The 18,311-nt window shown below is 40.2% G+C and overlaps 1 protein-coding gene across 2 annotated transcripts in view; it reads right to left on the bottom strand.

The window, feature by feature from the left end:
* Positions 1-18,311, bottom strand: part of LOC124798260 (NBAS subunit of NRZ tethering complex-like) — a 424,226-nt gene that overhangs the window by 216,566 nt on the left and 189,349 nt on the right. For both annotated transcript variants that reach the window (XM_047261580.1, XM_047261581.1), the window contains exon 25: positions 15,396-15,586. In XM_047261580.1, coding sequence (XP_047117536.1) covers positions 15,396-15,586 — 191 coding nt within the window. The remainder of the gene's footprint in view (positions 1-15,395; positions 15,587-18,311) is intronic.

Genomic DNA, 18,311 nt, shown 5'->3' with positions numbered 1-18,311 from the left:
TGAGAGATGGATCACTTGTAGCACTGGAGGGCATGACGGTGGCATTTAACAGTGACAGCAATTTTGGAGGTCCACCATAAGACAGTCTCCCACTGGGGAGAACCCAAGGAAGAGGGAATCGTAGAAGCTGAAAGGATGGCATTGGTCAAACTCTGTACAGACTCATCAATGCAGTTCTGTGGTGGAACAGTTGGGATGGCAGCCAAGGAAAAGGAATGTCAATAAAAATTAGTAAAGGCCCACCCAGAAGGGCGTGCTGTGAACGATGCAGAAGGAAGATAAGACAATCAGAAAATGATTGCTGTTGCACAAATCATTGTAAATTCCCCATGGGACAGAGGAAGGAATCCAGGGCTACAGAAGGAAAGATCAATGGCCAAGATAGTGCCTTGAGCCACACTAAAGTGTGTGGGGGCTCCAGTTTTGGGGAGGCAGAGATCAAGCTCTGCCAGCAGGTCTTCAACAAACGTGCCTTGGTCAGCGGTTGCAGTACCATGCCACAAAAGGTTATGGCCGTCAAAATTTGAAAGGCAGATGAAGGGGTGGAGGGAGCTATCGAAAAAACAGCAAGAAGAGCAGAAAGCATAGGAGTAGTTTGGGAGTGTGGGAGGAGATAAAGATTGCATATCATTATCACAGAGTCTAAATGGATTTGAATGGCCGCAGCTTCCAGTGTGGTTTGAAGAAACTAACGATGTCCAATGTACAGACACCACTGAAGGCTAGCAAAGGTCTGACCCAGTTACAATACAAGATGTGGAAACCACAAAGAGTCAGCAAATGAGCACCCACAAAATGAGATTCCTGCAATACAACACAAGCTACAGTGTAGAGAGAAATAAGAGGCTGCAATTCTGGAAGGTGACAATAATAGCCATTACAATTCCACTGTAGTGGAATAGTACAAGAGGCTGGATGGACATTGAATGGACCAGAATCGGTCATTGTGCTGTGTCATTGCCAGTCACCAGTAAGGATGAAGTGACATCCACAAATGTATGATCGGACCTTGATTGAAAGCAAGGAGTTGACACCACCTGGAATGTAAAGGGGGTTCTCGTCCTGAGACTTGTGCATCTTCTTCTCCTTTGGGGGGCGGGGGTCAGGAAGAGAGCAAGACACAGCAATATCAGGATCCATAAGAGAACACCTGGCCTTGAGAATGGGTCCCATGTCCGACCTGAAGTAACAATCTTCTTTTCCTGGAGACACCAGGGAGGGGGACTACTAGAGATAGCTCTGTCCCTGGCAGCTGACAGAGAGAGAATTTTTTGTCTGGCTGAGGAGAAGGATTGTCCTGAATCTTCCTGTCCTTTTTACAGATAGGACAATATGGTTAGCAAGGATAATGTGGGCTGGAACTGTTCACTTGGGCAGTGGGGTGCAAGGACTCCCCACTTGGAGAGAACAGCCACAGTCGCCACAAATAGGAGACGCCTCACATCATAAAGATGTGTGACTGACATTGAGCCACTGGGAACAGCAAATGGTAGGTGGGATATAGGCCTTTCCATCACAACAGTAAACCACAACTTCGACTTTTCCAGAAGTACACCCCCACAAAAGCCAGGATGAAAGTGCCATTATCTAGACGATTATCCTTGGGACCTCTGTGGACTCACTAGACAAAACAAAAGCCGTATCATGCCAGATTAGTGCCGAGTTCTTCATCAGACTGAATAAGGACATCCCTGTGGAAAATAATGCCCTGGGTCATATTTAAGGACTGGTGAGGAGTAATGTTCAACGGGATGTCTCCTAAGTGCTCACAAGTGTAAAGGGAAGCCGATTGACTGACAGAAAAGCTTTTAATTAGAGGGAACCAAATTGATCTTACTAATCAACTTCACCAAACTTTTCTTCATTGTGTTCTACAAAAAAAGGCTGTTTGGTAGTGGCAAATGTTTCCCCATCTGTCCTGGAACAAATCAAGTAATGAGGGTTGCTCATCCAGCTAGCCGCGCAGTCTAACGCGCTGCTTCCAGAGCGGGAAGGTACGCCAGTCCCCGGCACGAATTCGCCCGGCAGATTAATGTCGAGGTGCGGTGTGCCGGCCAGCCTGTGGATGGTTTTTAAGGCAGTTTTCCATCTACCTCAGTGAATGCGAGTTGGTTCCCCTTGTTCCGCCTCAGTTACACTGTGTCGACAATTGCTGGCAAACACTGATTCCACATAAGCATACACCATAATTATTCTACACTCATCTGGTATGAGATATTCCCAGGGGGGAGGGGGGGGGGGGTGTCCACTGGGGGGCCAGAGTGCACAATAACCTTGGGTTCAGCATGGGGCAGTGGTGGGGTGGGTGAACTACTGCAGCCTGTTGTGCGGTTGTGAACGACTGGGGGCTACAGTGGAATGAAGTCTCTGTCGTTTCTAGGTACCCAGTTTAAAATACATTTTATACATATAGTTCTGGCAATACAGGCCATGACCTTCTTCTTCTTCTTCTTCTGTGTAGATGCACACACATTCCCTGAACTCTTACGGGACTTGGTAAGAATGTCTTCCACGAGTAATATGTCTGCTTGTGTCTGTATGTATGGATGGATATGTGTGTGTGTGCGAGTGTATACCTGTCCTTTTTTTCCCCTAAGGTATACACTCGCACACACACACACACACATATCCATCCACACATACAGACACAAGCAGACATATATAATATGTCTGCTTGTGTCTGTATGTGTGGATGGACATGTGTGTGTGTGCGAGTGTATACCTGACCTTTTTTCCCCCTAAGGTAAGTCTTTCCACTCCCGGGATTAGAATGACTCCTTACCCTCTCCCTTAAAACCCACTTCCTTTCGTCTTTCCCTCTCCTTCTCTCTTTCCTGATGAGGCAACAGTTTGTTGCGAAAGCTTGAATTTTGTGTGTATGTTTGTGTGTCACACACACACACACACACACACACACACACACACACACACACACACACACACACACACGTAATGACTAAGAAGCAGCATTAATTCATTAATTGATCCATTGCCTAATTGATCCATTACCAATGAAGAGATGGCCATAGAAGAACGTCCTCTTTTTTTTTTTTTTTTTTTAAGGTTTAATGCCTCCCCCCATGAAACATGGACCTTGCCGTTGGTGGGGAGGCTTGTGCGCCTCAGCGATACAGATAGCCGTACCGTAGGTGCAACCACAACGGAGGGGTATCTGTTGAGAGGCCAGACAAACGTGTGGTTCCTGAAGAGGGGCAGCAGCCTTTTCAGTAGTTGCAAGGGCAACAGTCTGGATGATTGACTGATCTGGCCTTGTAACAATAACCAAAACGGCCTTGCTGTGCTGGTACTGCGAACGGCTGAAAGCAAGGGGAAACTACAGCCGTAATTTTTCCCGAGGGCATGCAGCTTTACTGTATGATTACATGATGATGGCGTCCTCTTGGGTAAAATATTCCGGAGGTAAAATAGTCCCCCATTCGGATCTCCGGGCGGGGACTACTCAAGAGGATGTCGTTATCAGGAGAAAGAAAACTGGCGTTCTACGGATCGGAGCGTGGAATGTCAGATCCCTTAATCGGGCAGGTAGGTTAGAAAATTTAAAAAGGGAAATGGATAGGTTAAAGTTAGATATAGTGGGAATTAGTGAAGTTCGGTGGCAGGAGGAACAAGACTTCTGGTCAGGTGACTACAGGGTTATAAACACAAAATCAAATAGGGGTAATGCAGGAGTAGGTTTAATAATGAATAGGAAAATAGGAATGCGGGTAAGCTACTACAAACAGCATAGTGAACGCATTATTGTGGCCAAGATAGATACGAAGCCCACACCTACTACAGTAGTACAAGTTTATATGCCAACTAGCTCTGCAGATGACGAAGAAATTGAAGAAATGTATGATGAAATAAAAGAAATTATTCAGATTGTGAAGGGAGACGAAAATTTAATAGTCATGGGTGACTGGAATTCGAGTGTAGGAAAAGGGAGAGAAGGAAACATAGTAGGTGAATATGGATTGGGGGACAGAAATGAAAGAGGAAGCCGCCTGGTAGAATTTTGCACAGAGCACAACATAATCATAACTAACACTTGGTTTAAGAATCATGAAAGAAGGTTGTATACATGGAAGAACCCTGGAGATACTAAAAGGTATCAGATAGATTATATAATGGTAAGACAGAGATTTAGGAACCAGGTTTTAAATTGTAAGACATTTCCAGGGGCAGATGTGGACTCTGACCACAATCTATTGGCTATGACCTGTAGATTAAAACTGAAGAAACTGCAAAAGGGTGGGAATTTAAGGAGATGGGACCTGGATAAACTGAAAGAACCAGAGGTTGTACAGAGATTCAGGGAGAGCATAAGGGAGCAATTGACAGGAATGGGGGAAATAAATACAGTAGAAGAAGAATGGGTAGCTTTGAGGGATGAAGTAGTGAAGGCAGCAGAGGATCAAGTAGGTAAAAAGACGAGGGCTAGTAGAAATCCTTGGGTAACAGAAGAAATATTGAATTTAATTGATGAAAGGAGAAAATATAAAAATGCAGTAAGTGAAACAGGCAAAAAGGAATACAAACGTCTCAAAAATGAGATCGACAGGAAGTGCAAAATGGCTAAGCAGGGATGGCTAGAGGACAAATGTAAGGATGTAGAGGCCTATCTCACTAGGGGTAAGATAGATACCGCCTACAGGAAAATTAAAGAGACTTTTGGAGATAAGAGAACGACTGGTATGAATATCAAGAGCTCAGATGGAAACCCAGTTCTAAGCAAAGAAGGGAAAGCAGAAAGGTGGAAGGAGTATATAGAGGGTCTATACAAGGGCGATGTACTTGAGGACAATATTATGGAAATGGAAGAGGATGTAGATGAAGATGAAATGGGAGATACGATACTGCGTGAAGAGTTTGACAGAGCACTGAAAGACCTGAGTCGAAACAAGGCCCCCGGAGTAGACAATATTCCATTGGAACTACTGACGGCCGTGGGAGAGCCAGTCCTGACAAAACTCTACCATCTGGTGAGCAAGATGTATGAAACAGGCGAAATACCCTCAGACTTCAAGAAGAATATAATAATTCCAATCCCAAAGAAAGCAGGTGTTGACAGATGTGAAAATTACCGAACTATCAGCTTAATAAGTTACAGCTGCAAAATACTAACACGAATTCTTTACAGATGAATGGAAAAACTAGTAGAAGCCAACCTCGGGGAAGATCAGTTTGGATTCCGTAGAAACACTGGAACACGTGAGGCAATACTGACCTTACGACTTATCTTAGAAGAAAGATTAAGGAAAGGCAAACCTACATTTCTAGCATTTGTAGACTTAGAGAAAGCTTTTGACAATGTCGACTGGAATACTCTCTTTCAAATTCTAAAGGTGGCAAGGGTAAAATACAGGGAGCGAAAGGCTATTTACAATTTGTACAGAAACCAGATGGCAGTTATAAGAGTCGAGGGACATGAAAGGGAAGCAGTGGTTGGGAAGGGAGTAAGACAAGGTTGTAGCCTCTCCCCGATGTTGTTCAATCTGTATATTGAGCAAGCAGTAGAGGAAACAAAAGAAAAATTCGGGGTAGGTATTAAAATTCATGGAGAAGAAATAAAAACTTTGAGGTTCGCCGATGACATTGTAATTCTGTCAGAGACAGCAAAGGACTTGGAAGAGCAGTTGAATGGAATGGACAGTGTCTTGAAAGGAGGATATAAGATGAACATCAACAAAAGCAAAACAAGGATAATGGAATGTAGCCTAATTAAGTCGGGTGATGCTGAGGGAATCAGAGTAGGAAATGAGGCACTTAAAGTAGTAAAGGAATTTTGCTATTTGGGGAGCAAAATAACTGATGATGGTCGAAGTAGAGAGGATATAAAATGTAGGCTGGCAATGGCAAGGAAAGCGTTTCTGAAGAAGAGAAATTTTAACATCCAGTATTGATTTAAGTGTCAGGAAGTCATTTCTGAAAGTATTCGTATGGAGTGTAGCCATGTATGGAAGTGAAACATGGACGACAAATAGTTTGGACAAGAAGAGAATAGAAGCTTTCGAAATGTGGTGCTACAGAAGAATGCTGAAGATTAGATGGGTAGATCACATAACTAATGAGGAAGTATTGAATAGGATTGGGGAGAAGAGAAGTTTGTGGCACAACTTGACCAGAAGAAGGGATCGGTTGGTTGGACATGTTCTGAGGCATCAAGGGATCACCAATTTAGTATTGGAGGGCAGCGTGGAGGGTACAAATCGTAGAGGGAGACCAAGAGATGAATACACTAAGCAGATTCAGAAGGATGTAGGTTGCAGTAGGTACTGGGAGATGAAAAAGCTTGCACAGGATAGAGTGGCATGGAGAGCTGCATCAAACCAGTCTCAGGACTGAAGACCACAACAACAAACAACAACAAGGTTTAATGAGTTCCATACGGAAATAATTCGCCGTGATATCACCCACTCTTATCAGGGGCTCACCTTGTGGGTGCCACCCTGCCACAGCAAGAGCCACATAGCCATATGGCATGGCAGTCATTGCCGGGAGTTCTGATGCCCCAAAATTGAGCAACCTCTCCTAGGCATACACAAGGTGGTGACAGCCCAGGTACCAGAAATGTGATCCCTGTTGACAGAGGACTCACCCGATAGATACATAACAGCCCCACCACACGGACTGGTGACATAGCAGGGGGGGGGGGGAGGGGTGCAGACTATGGCAGGGAAGGAAAGGGATTGGGGGGGGGGGGGGGGGGGCAGGAGATGAATCGCTGCCGGAGATGCTAGGAAGGAAGTTCTTAAGTTCTTTCCCAAATGGCTCAGACTGTGGACACAATTTAGAAAGGGAGGTCAAACCCCACGGGGGACCAGAAAAAGCTGAAAAAAGGGAGAATGGAAACAGGAGAAGAGACTGTAAAGGAACAGCAGAATCAAGGGAATAGCTGAGTTATCATCAAGAGAAACACCTAGAGAGCAAGGGGGTGGGGGGGGGGGTGGGGGGGTGGGGGGGGGGGGGGGAAGAGGAGAGTCAGAGGAGCTATGATGGGAAAAAGTAGATGGGGATGAGAATGCAACTAAGGAGAGAAGAGAGGCTGCAATATCTTCAGGCCCAGTGTGCTCCACACACACATCCCCACAGAAGAGCTGTGGGTCCCCTGAGGGTGTTCATTCAATTGTGAAACGGACATTTTTTTAAACTTTTGAAAAAACCTGACAACATTGACTCAGGCTTGGAGTTGCTCATTTGCTACTGACCACCTAGGCCAACTAAACATGGATAAATTGTTGATTTCCACACATGAAGGTTCTTTGGCTGTTGTGCTGTACGAATTCCTGAATTTTTATTTTCCACTACTTTAACAGAAACTGTTGCAGAGTATTATCAGAACTTGTTTGCAACTATTCTGAGACCAGGTACTTTCTCATTTTGTGATAATACAATTTTTTGTGAGCCATTTATTTTCTTGTAAGTTCCTACACAGCTGCTCATAAGCTCTTTGTTTAACTGCGTACAGCATAATTTATTTTTCACTTTCTTCTTATTTTTTTACAATTTTTTAAAATGCACATCAGAACTAATCAACATATTTTTCAAACTAAGCTTGAAATTATGGACTACTGTTGATTTTAGAGAGCAAATGAAATTTCCAACTTCCTTTTTCAAGGGATCTTAATTCCCTACGAAATCGAAACTTTGAATCTGCTCATGTTATTTTGTAACTATACCAAAAGAGTTATCCACCTTCCCATTAATACCAGAACTGTTATACAGTTTGAGACTCTTTACTAAATGTTAAGCAGGAAATATTTAACTGTTTGCTGATTAAAATTCCTCTTATAGACAATCATCTAGCTGAGGTATGGTTTGCAGATAAAGCCAATTAATGTTAAAGGTAGACACTGTAGCCAGTATTAAAGCTTTCTCATATTCACTTTGTGTTTATACACACCTGGTCAAGGAGAATGTCAATGGTTTTTAAGTATGTTGGAGAATTAACTGTGGCTTGTGAATAACTAAGTCTTTGCAATATTTAAGTAATTTTCTCAGTGGAGGCCATGGTTTCTTTTCTTTAAAAAGAGAGAGAGAAAATGATGTTACAGTCCCCACAGAGCACCATCCTTTTCCATTAATCTTAAGTTTCACTAGAGCTATGTAAAGTGTTCACTTCAGAAATTTCTTTTCATTACAAAAAACTTATTTTCTTGCAATGAATGCATATGGTATAAGAATTAATAGTAAACTATAAGCGCACTGCAGTGAACTGCACTGAAGAGACCACAGCAAGCCAATCAAAAGTCAGCAATTTAGTTGTTTTAGTAGTTTACAATGAGGCAGCCAAATACCCACAATTATTTCATTCAAAATGGTAAATTAATTTCTTCTGCAACACTGTAATAACAATGCCATGCAGAGTTTAACATTACTAAATACTATGTAATTATCTGACTTTAATGAGTCCAAAACCCTGATTAATGCGAAATAATGTCGTAAGTTTAATTTTACAGAGTAACACAAATTAAAAATTCAATAGTCAAACTTCTCGTCTTCAACATGCTTTATACACCAACATTTGATGCAAGGAAATTACGTAATATAACGTTTCAGGCAGAAAAGTCGAAATACAAGTCTATCGTTCTTTAAACCCGTCCGTACATGCAACAACTGAAGTTTCTGCATTAAGTTTTTCCTAATTTGGTGTACATATTTAGCTATTAGCATAAACAGAGGTAATAGAGGAAGAGTGATGAGCAGTTTTGCAGCATCATTTTCCTTGAGAGCTGACAGTCAATCAGAGCTTTGAAGAAACAAACATCTTCAGTGAAAAAATGAGAACATCTCCAGTGGCTGGAGAAGAGAGAGCACTTTAGTTTACCATATCCAGATGATTCAATCTTTCTGTGTGGAAATTTCAACATCAAGGACGCCATCAACACAGTTACTGTAGAGAATGTTGCTGTACAGTGGAAACTAGAGGAGGAAAATCAGTTTGTGTTATTACATTATACTAAGAAATCTCCAAGCCTGTCTGTGCCTGTTATTCTCAATATTGTACAAAAGCAGTTTAGAGTGATTTTCTCATGGTGCAATGACATGTTCAAGAAACCTGAAAGTGACCTATCCATATGGCAGTATTGTTACAAGTGCTGGAAGTACAACACTTTATGTAGGTCAGAAAATGAGAATTTTATGCCTGATGCTCTCAGTATACCACTTTGCCTGTCAAAGAGCTGGTTGCTATAGTCATTAAAATGACTTGATAGCTGACACTTCATGTGTGGAGCTGGTTTCCTCCAATCAGAGCCTTCAGTGTCAGGCCCAAACTGTTTGCCATTGCCAAACTGCCACAAAAATTAGTTCATTACCAATTCCTTGTTTTCTTTCTTGATGTATTTGGATCCCGAATCGCGGGTCTGGTCCTTTTATTTTGTATTCCATCATACATGATAACCACGCCAATAACAACACACACACACACACACACACACACACACACACACAATGACGCTAATGAAAAACACGTTTCATACACAGCTCTAACTAAACACTAATGGAGACTTTCACACAGCATGCAATCCAGGAGCACATATGTTGTTGTCATAATGACAGAGATCAGCTTGCATTAGATATGCTTTGCACAATATTGCGAGAAACAGAGTTTTTGAAGGCTGCAATTCATCACAGTGACTGGGTAACCATACTAAAAATATAACATCCTGAGTCAGTGTTATTCTATAGTGAAATTGTTAGCACAATAACCTGCCATGTAGAAGGTCGTACGTTTGAATCTCGTCAAGTATTACAAAATCTTTTATTATTTAAAAATCTAATCAAAAGAGTCTGATCGTCATTTTTATTCAATTAATTAGTTTAAATGTAACTTTTTATTCCTAATTTTTTGCCACTTCATTTGCATTATCTTACTGACTTTTGTATTTGCTCTTATTTTTCTATCTATCATTCTTTTCTCGTCTGAAATCTGCCTGTGTCACCTACAACCTCCAGCCAAGTGGCAACAAGGACAGCTGTTCGGTTGGTAATGTGGCAGCTCACGTAGCCAGAAAGAGGATGGTTTCAGGTAACCAATGTTAGCAAGAAATTACAGTTTGTTTTTAGTGTTGAAACAGAGCTTTTCCTGTCTCAGTTTACTTATAGAGGTTAGCTTTAATCATTGTGAACAAAGCGATTGTGATTTTAGTTCTGCCATGGAATGTCCACTACTATGTTCTTGGCTGCATTGCACATCTTGAGCTTGTGGTTAGCTTAGGACACAAGTTTAAATTCAGAGCTACAAAACGTGTCTCCTGCCACAGTTCAGACATTGGTTACCTAAAATCAGCTGTCGACAAATCACCTTGCATTTCTGATGTACCTCATGGTGGCCCCTTCCAAAACTGCTCCATGTTATACATTAATAGCTTTAGTGGAGTGACTTGCCTTGCTTGTGTGTTACCTATAACTGAACAGTAGCTGTTGGCCAATGTGGCAACACTGTAGCAGCAAGTGACACATATCAATTATCAAATAATGTTAAATAAACTACAGTTTCTAAATTGTTAAAGGGTTTTTTGAATGTGTAGTGCTTTATTCTCAGAAGATAATCACTGGGAAAAAGCACATAGAAGAACATGCATAAGACTTAATGCAATATACTTGGGTCATTCCACGTCAATTCAACCAATTTGAGAAAATGTTCCAGCTGATAGTCTCAGATTTGGCTGAAATTTAGCACACCAATGCTACGAAATGTGGAACACTCATGTACAAAATTTTAAGTTCCCCTGCCAATTAGTTCCAGAATTATGAATTGTGAAAGAAGGTGGTGTGACCCAGAAATTGCAACCCGCATCTGGCAATCTATCTTCAGACCCAATGTCAGGTCTTAATAACTTTTGAACTATTCCACACAGTCCAGTGAAATTTTTACAACCCAGTAACATCCACTTAGGGAACACACACTATGAATCAAAACACCAACAACATATTTCTGAGGGAAAATAAAAAATTCCAAAATGTGATTAAAAAAATGTAATACGTTAAAAGGTACATAATGTAGGTGCCCTCTATGCCAAATGTAATTCAGTCAAAAAGGGTATAAATTTTTTGTGGTAAGCTTAATGTGGCCTAAACACACGCAGAACTCATCTTGCCCATATCAGTGACACAAACAGAGTTACATGCACATAAAAATACAAAAATTTGAAAAATTACCTGAAAAAAAATGGATTTTGTAAGTGTAGTAGCACGAAAGGGACACGTGATATCCAAGCCAAATTTCAAACACTGCATAAGTAGACCATAATATAATATGTGGCACAATTTAAACTTGTTATTGCAAGGCATTTGTGTACAATAAAAGTTGACAGAGATGTATTTGGTTACGTTTCTTTTAACACGATTTAGCAAGTAATAGTGATGATGCAGACAGCTTGTTTCAGATAAAGCTGCAGCAATTGTTGGGAACAATTAGGCAACAGAAAGTTAAACAATGGTAGTTTTCAGGGACACAATGAGTCATTGTTAGGCAGGAATAACAAAGGAAACAAGCAACAATTACAGGTTACTCATGTTTCTAAGATTCTAGTTCAGACTGGTCAGTACTATCGTGGAAAGTCAGTATGGAGGCAGAAGAGTGTACTAGTGGTGCTTTTTTTCACAAGCATCTGAATGTCATAAAACAACATATGAAACAAAATGTGGCATTCACTTTGTACTGTATGATCTGGATGAATCAGACCAAGATTTGTTGCTATGGAGATTCGGGATACACCCAGTGGGCACAAGAAGTACAGTTCCACGAACTTTAGTTTTTGTTATCATCATATGAAAGTGTTTCTGGATAAGTATTCTTTCCTACAAAGAAGTTGTTTTGACTCATTTCGGATTCATAAGAAGATAGTGAAGTGTAGCCTCAGAGAAACTGATACAAAATCAGTATTGAAAGTGAATCAGTGCATGGGACTTAACATGAAAGCAGGACAAAAGTTATGTTGCAGGTGTGTTACACTGCTAAAAAATGAAGAATATTCTGATAATTTAGATGACAGTGACGAAGAGTATCAGCCACCTACAACCACAGTGGATGAGCAATTAAATACTTCAGTGACTGCTCTTGGTTTGTCTCCCATGAAGACACACAAAGTTGGAAAAGAGACAGGCCCAGCTATGGTAGAAGAAAACTACAAGAAGCTAAAATGGAATTAAAACACAAAATATCTGACACACTAATGGTGGAAGAGGAAGAAGTATCTGCTCCAAAGGAACAGAAATCATGCCAGAAATGCTATGATGTGGACAAAATTGTGCATGATTTGAAAGAAAAATATGTCATATCCACACGCCAGAAAAAAGTAGCTATTCTTACCCTTGCACCTTCCAGCTGCTGTACTAACTACACTGCAAAGGAATTCAATGTTTCTACATATATAGTAAAGCAAGTTAGGAAAATAAAAGCAACCCAAGGAGTGCTCCCACAACTTCAGCAGGCTCAGGCTAAGCAATTGAGTTCAGAAATAAAGTTGCTAGTGTCAGAGTTTTATGAAAATAATGACTACAGCCAAATAATGCCTGGAAAAAAAGACTATGTAACGGTGAAAATGGGAAATATACGTGTACAGATGCAAAAAAGACTGTTGCTATGCAACATATCATAACTATATGTAGAATTCAAGGAAAAGTATCCCAATACCAAAGTAGGTTTATCATCTTTTTTCAATCTTTGGCCAAAATGGGTTGTGCCTGTAAGTGCAAGGGGCACACACAATGTTTGTGTATGTAGGACCCATCAAAATGCTAAGCTGATGTTTGCTGCTATAAAGGATTCTGGTCTGGATTACAAAGGTGCAATGAAGCTGCTAGTGTGTGACATCAGTTCCTACTAGTGCAAGATACACAGGTGTGAAAAGTGTCCCGGTAAGGCAAATCTTGCAGAACACATGAATAACAAACTGTGTGTTGAACTCCTTATGGATGACAATGAACTTGTTTCTTATAAACAATGGACACACAAGGATCGCACAGGTATTGAAACAAAGCAAAGTACAGTGGAAGATTTTGTTGAAATGTGTTGTCAAAAAACGGACAAACGGACCACACACCGCTTCACAGCAACAGCACAAACGGGTTATCTCCAGTTTTGTAAGGATAATTTGAAACAAGATGAAATTACAGTAATACTAGACTTTTCTGAAAATTATGCATTTATGGTTCAAGATGCCATCCAAGGATATCATTGGGACAACAGACAAGCAACTCTCCAGCCATTTGCGATTTACTATAGAAGCGAATCAGGTGATGTGTCTGTTATGAACCTGTGCGTTTCTAGTGACTGTTTAATTCATGATGCCATTGCAGTTCATGCCCACATTCGCACTGTCATGGCACATGTGAAAAACAAGCTGCCTCACATACATTTTGCAAAATACTTCAGTGATGGGGCACCTACCCAGTACAAAAACTATAAAAATCTCAAAAATTTATGCATGCAACCATGATTTTCAGATTCATGCAGAATGGAATTTTTTCGCAACAAGTCATGGTAAAAATGTATGTGGTGGTATTGGTGCTACCATTAAGTGCATGGCATCACGAGCTAGTCTGCAGCACCCTACAGAAGGTCACATTCTAACACCTCTTCAATTATTTACCTGGGTACAGAAAAATATCTCTGGCATACGATCATTCTATGTTTCAAAAGATGAGGTGAAATCAGTCGAAGAGTTGCTAAAAAGTAGACTAGAACAAGTTAAAACTGCTGCAGGCACAAGGAGCCATCATCACTTCTCTCCAGTGGACTCTGACAATGTGCAGATGAGCAGACTGTCCAGTTATAACTACAGGTTCATGCACAACATGTGTCTTCACAGTGTGTCTGACTCAGGGTTCAGAAGTAAAAGCAGCAACATACAACCAGGCTGCTATGTTATTGCTATTTGTGATGACAAATGGTTTTTAGGATGTGTTGCAGAGTGCTGTGAAGCAGAAGGTGATGTATTTGTGAACTTCATGGCACTAGCAGGACCAGCAAGATCATTTCATTGGCCACATTTGGCAGAAAGGTGTTGGATTTGTGAACTTCATGGCGCTAGCAGGACCAGCAAGATCATTTCATTGGCCACATTTGGCAGAAAGGTGTTGGATTCCTTTTGAACATATTCTTATGACAGTTCCAGTTCCTACCACAGTGTCAGGAAGACAGTACAATTTGCCACTCAATGTACAGAGTACAGTAGCTAAAGTGTGGGAGAACTTCTGTTTGAAGAACAATCGACTGGTTTTTAGCAGTTAAGGTGCAGTAAACATTAATGACAGGTTGTGTTAATCTGTCTATTATATGTTTTTGATTAGTGATTAAACAGTTGTGGGGGAGGATAAGAAGAGGCAGAACAGTTTACGATATGTTGTTACAAAATTGTGTTGTGGAACAATGGCCACATCACCAATTACATCTGTCAACATCCATTGTACTCAAATGTCTTACAATAAAATGCTGAAATTTTGAGATATATATCATTATGGTCTACTTATGCAGTGTGTGAAATTTGGCTTGGATACCACTTGTCCCTTTCGTGCTACCACACTTCGAAAATCCATGTTTTTCAGGTAAATTTTTGTATTTTTGTGTGCATGTAACTCAGTTTTTGTGACTGATATGGGCATGATGAGTTCTGTACATGTTTCGGCCACATTAAGCTTACCAAAAAAATTTATACCCTTTTTGAGTGAATTATATTTGGCATAGAGGGCACCTACAATATGTACCTTTTAACATATTACATTTTTTTAATCACATTTTGGAATTTTTTATTTTCCCTCAGAAATATGTTGTTGGTGTTTTGATTCACTGAGTGTGTTCTCTAAGTGGATGTTACTGGGTTGTAAAAATTTCACTGGACTGTGTGGAATAGTTCCAAAGTTATTAAGACCTGAAGTTGGGTCTGAAGATAGATTGCCAGATGCGGGTTGCAATTTCCGGGTCACGCCACCTTCTTTCACAAGTCATAATTCTGGAACTAATTGACAGGGGAAACTAATAATTTGTACACGAGTGTTCCACACATGGTAGAATTCGTGTACTGAATTTCAGTCAAATCTGAGACTATTTAAGTTACTATGTAACAATGGCAACTATGAACAGCTTTCCTGTGGCTAACACCAAATAATGAAAAAAAGGGGCATAAATGCAGGTAGGCGTACACTTTATGAAGTCCTCAGTGTATCAGAGAAATGACACATCAGATTTGTCTACAAAGTGGGCAGTGGTCACTGCAAAATGATATAAAAACAAAGTAAAAATAAATATATGTATCTAGCACTATGTAATAGTAAACTAATTAGGAGCACAAAACATGATGCAATTGAAATAATCAAATAAAATATGTTATAAACATGTACTATATCCACTGGGCTAAAAAGTCTAGAGCACATGATGTACTGAATAGTACCTGGTTGTCAGGAGCTTATCCAACATGTCTGGCTCACAGTGCAGGACAGCAAAAGAAAGAAAATCACACCGCTGCTGTACATCAGAAAATTCTCTACACTGCCCCAGTTGCTGCACAACTTGCCACCCAATTCCATGGTTGTTGTCCACTATATTTTTGCAGATTTCCGCACAACATTTAAAATCTTCTGCCTTATGAAGAACAAAAATAAAATACGTATATTACACAAAATACACATGATCTAAAATATTAAATCTGTCAATTGTTGAATAACCTAAAAATTTAATTAAAAGAATAATTAACATTATGTAAAATAAATGTTTCATCCAGGAATTTCCATTATTGCAATAAATGATGCAAGTTTAATATGATACTGAAAGTCCTGTGTGTAATACAAATCATGGAAGATGGACTCACTATATAGTTGAGGTGTTGAGTAGTCAACAAGCAATCACAAAAACAAAACGGAGCAGATGATACATCTACATCTTTCAATATGCTCTCCCCTCAGTGCAAATATGCCACAGTGCATATTATGAACTGAAACTTTGAGAGATGCTCTATCCACTGATATGTGTCATTTTTCTGTGGTGTCGTGTAGTTTTCTAAAAGTCGTCTTCTGGAACCCAGGAGGTACTTATTGGACCCTGCCTGGGAACTTAACAATCATTTCAGTCTCATTTATGTGCAGTCGACCACTCAGTACCTCAATTATACAGCAAAAGTTATCTTTACTGAATTCATTAATTACTAACATCAGTTTACGTAGAAAATATATTTTGTTAAAAAAATTTCTTGAAAGTTTGTTTTTTAAATACAGCTAGCATCTGTGCCTACAACAGGTATACTGACAAATGACCCAAATACATCCATATCAGATACATTCAGCATAACAATGGAACAGTCTCACAACTCGTTCATAAGTAACAGCATACAAAAACTCATATATTCTATTCCAAACAGATAATAATGAACTACAGGTACCAGATGTAGAGATCAGTGGACATATGCTGGATAAGGTTCTGTGTGTGAAGTTTCTAGGCATCCACACTGACAATGAAATGAGATCGCACCAGCACATGGATGAGTTAACCAAAAAGCTCAGTTCTCCCTGTTTTGAATTTAGAATTCTCTTTGTCAGCTCTAAACTTCTCCTTTCATGAAACTCCCAGACTCTAAAACTGTGTGCTGGAGGAGGACAGGAACTTGGGCCATTGTCTTTCATAAGCAATGTTTTAATTAATCTTATGGTCCAAATCACATCAAAGCTCTACTCTGCCAGTACCTCTATTCTGCTTTGAAAAGGCATCCTACTTGAGCAGACATTGTAGGAGAGTTTCTGTGGAGTTTTGAAAGTAGGAGAGTGGAACTGGGAGACTGGCTGCCTGATAGGAAGCACAAGAGATACATCTATCTATACTCTGCAAAATACCATCAGGCACATGACAGAGGGTACATTCTATTGTACCAATTATTAGGGTTTCTTCCCAGTCCATTCCATTCAAAGATGGAGTGTGGGAATAACGATTGTTTGAACGCCTCTGTGCAAGCAGTAATTATTCCAATCTTATCCTACACAATCCCTATGTGAGCGATACATAGTGGGTCATAGTATATTCGTAACGTAATCATTTAAATCCTGTTCTTGAAACTTCGTTAACACACTTTCTTAGGATAGTTTATGTATATCTTGAGGAGTCTTCCAGTTCAGTTCCTTCAGTACCTCTGTGACACTCTCCCATGGATCAAACAATCCTGCAACCATTCGTACTGCCCTTCTCCGTATACTTTCAGTATCCCCTGTTAGTCCTATCTGGTAATGGTGCCACACACTTGAGCAATATTCTAGAATTGGTCACACAAGTGATTTGTAAGCAATCTCCTTCGTAGATTGATTGCACGTCCCCAGTATTCTACCAATGAATTGAAGTCTGTTTGACCCACGACTGATCCTATGTGATCATTCCATTTGATATCCCTACAACGTGTTGTGCATCCAGGTATTTGTATGAGTTGCCTGATTCCAACAGTTACTCATTGATATTATAGTCATAGGATAATACATTTCTTCATTTTGTAAGGTGCAAAATTTTACATTTCTGAACATTTAAAGCAAGCTGCCAACCTCTGCACCACTTTGAAATCTCACCAAGATCTGACACAATATTTATGTAGCTTCTTTCTGATAGCACTTCATTACAGATAACTGCATGATATCCAAAAAAAACAATTTCACTATTAATACTGTCTGCAAGATCATTAATATACAACATGAACATCAAGGGCCACAAGACTCCTCCCTGGAGCACACCCAAAGTTACTTCGACATCTGATGGTGACTCTCCATCCAAGGTAACATGTTGCATCCTCCCTACCAAAGAGTCCTCAATACAGTCACAAATTTCACCTGACATGCGATATGGTCATACTTTTGACAAGAGGCGTAGGTGTGGTGCTAAGTCAAACGCTTTTCCAAAATCAACACGTACAGCATCTACCTGACTGCCTTGATCCAGAACTTTTAGCACCTCATGCGAGAAAAGTGTGAGTTGTGTTTCATATGATTGGTGTTTTTGAAATCCATATTGGTTGGCACTGAGGAGGTCATTCTGTTCAAGATACCTCATTATGTTTGAGCTCAGAATATGTTCTAAGATTCTACAACAAATTTATGTCAAGGATATTGGATGATAATTTTATGGATCACTCCTACTACCCTTCTTGTAGACTGTTGTGGCCTGCATTTCCTTCCAAGACCGATGCTCCACTTTTTGTTCAAGGAATCTACGATAGATTAGAGTTAGAAGAGGGGCTAACTCAGCTGCAAATTCAGTATAGAATGTGACAGGGATTCCACTGGGACCTGAAGCTTTGTTCAGTTTTAACAATTTCAACTGTTTTTCAACACCACTGACA

Source organism: Schistocerca piceifrons, chromosome 5 (genome assembly GCF_021461385.2).
Source record: "Schistocerca piceifrons isolate TAMUIC-IGC-003096 chromosome 5, iqSchPice1.1, whole genome shotgun sequence".
NCBI lineage: Eukaryota > Metazoa > Arthropoda > Insecta > Orthoptera > Acrididae > Schistocerca > Schistocerca piceifrons.
This window is presented reverse-complemented; position numbering and strand designations above follow the sequence as displayed.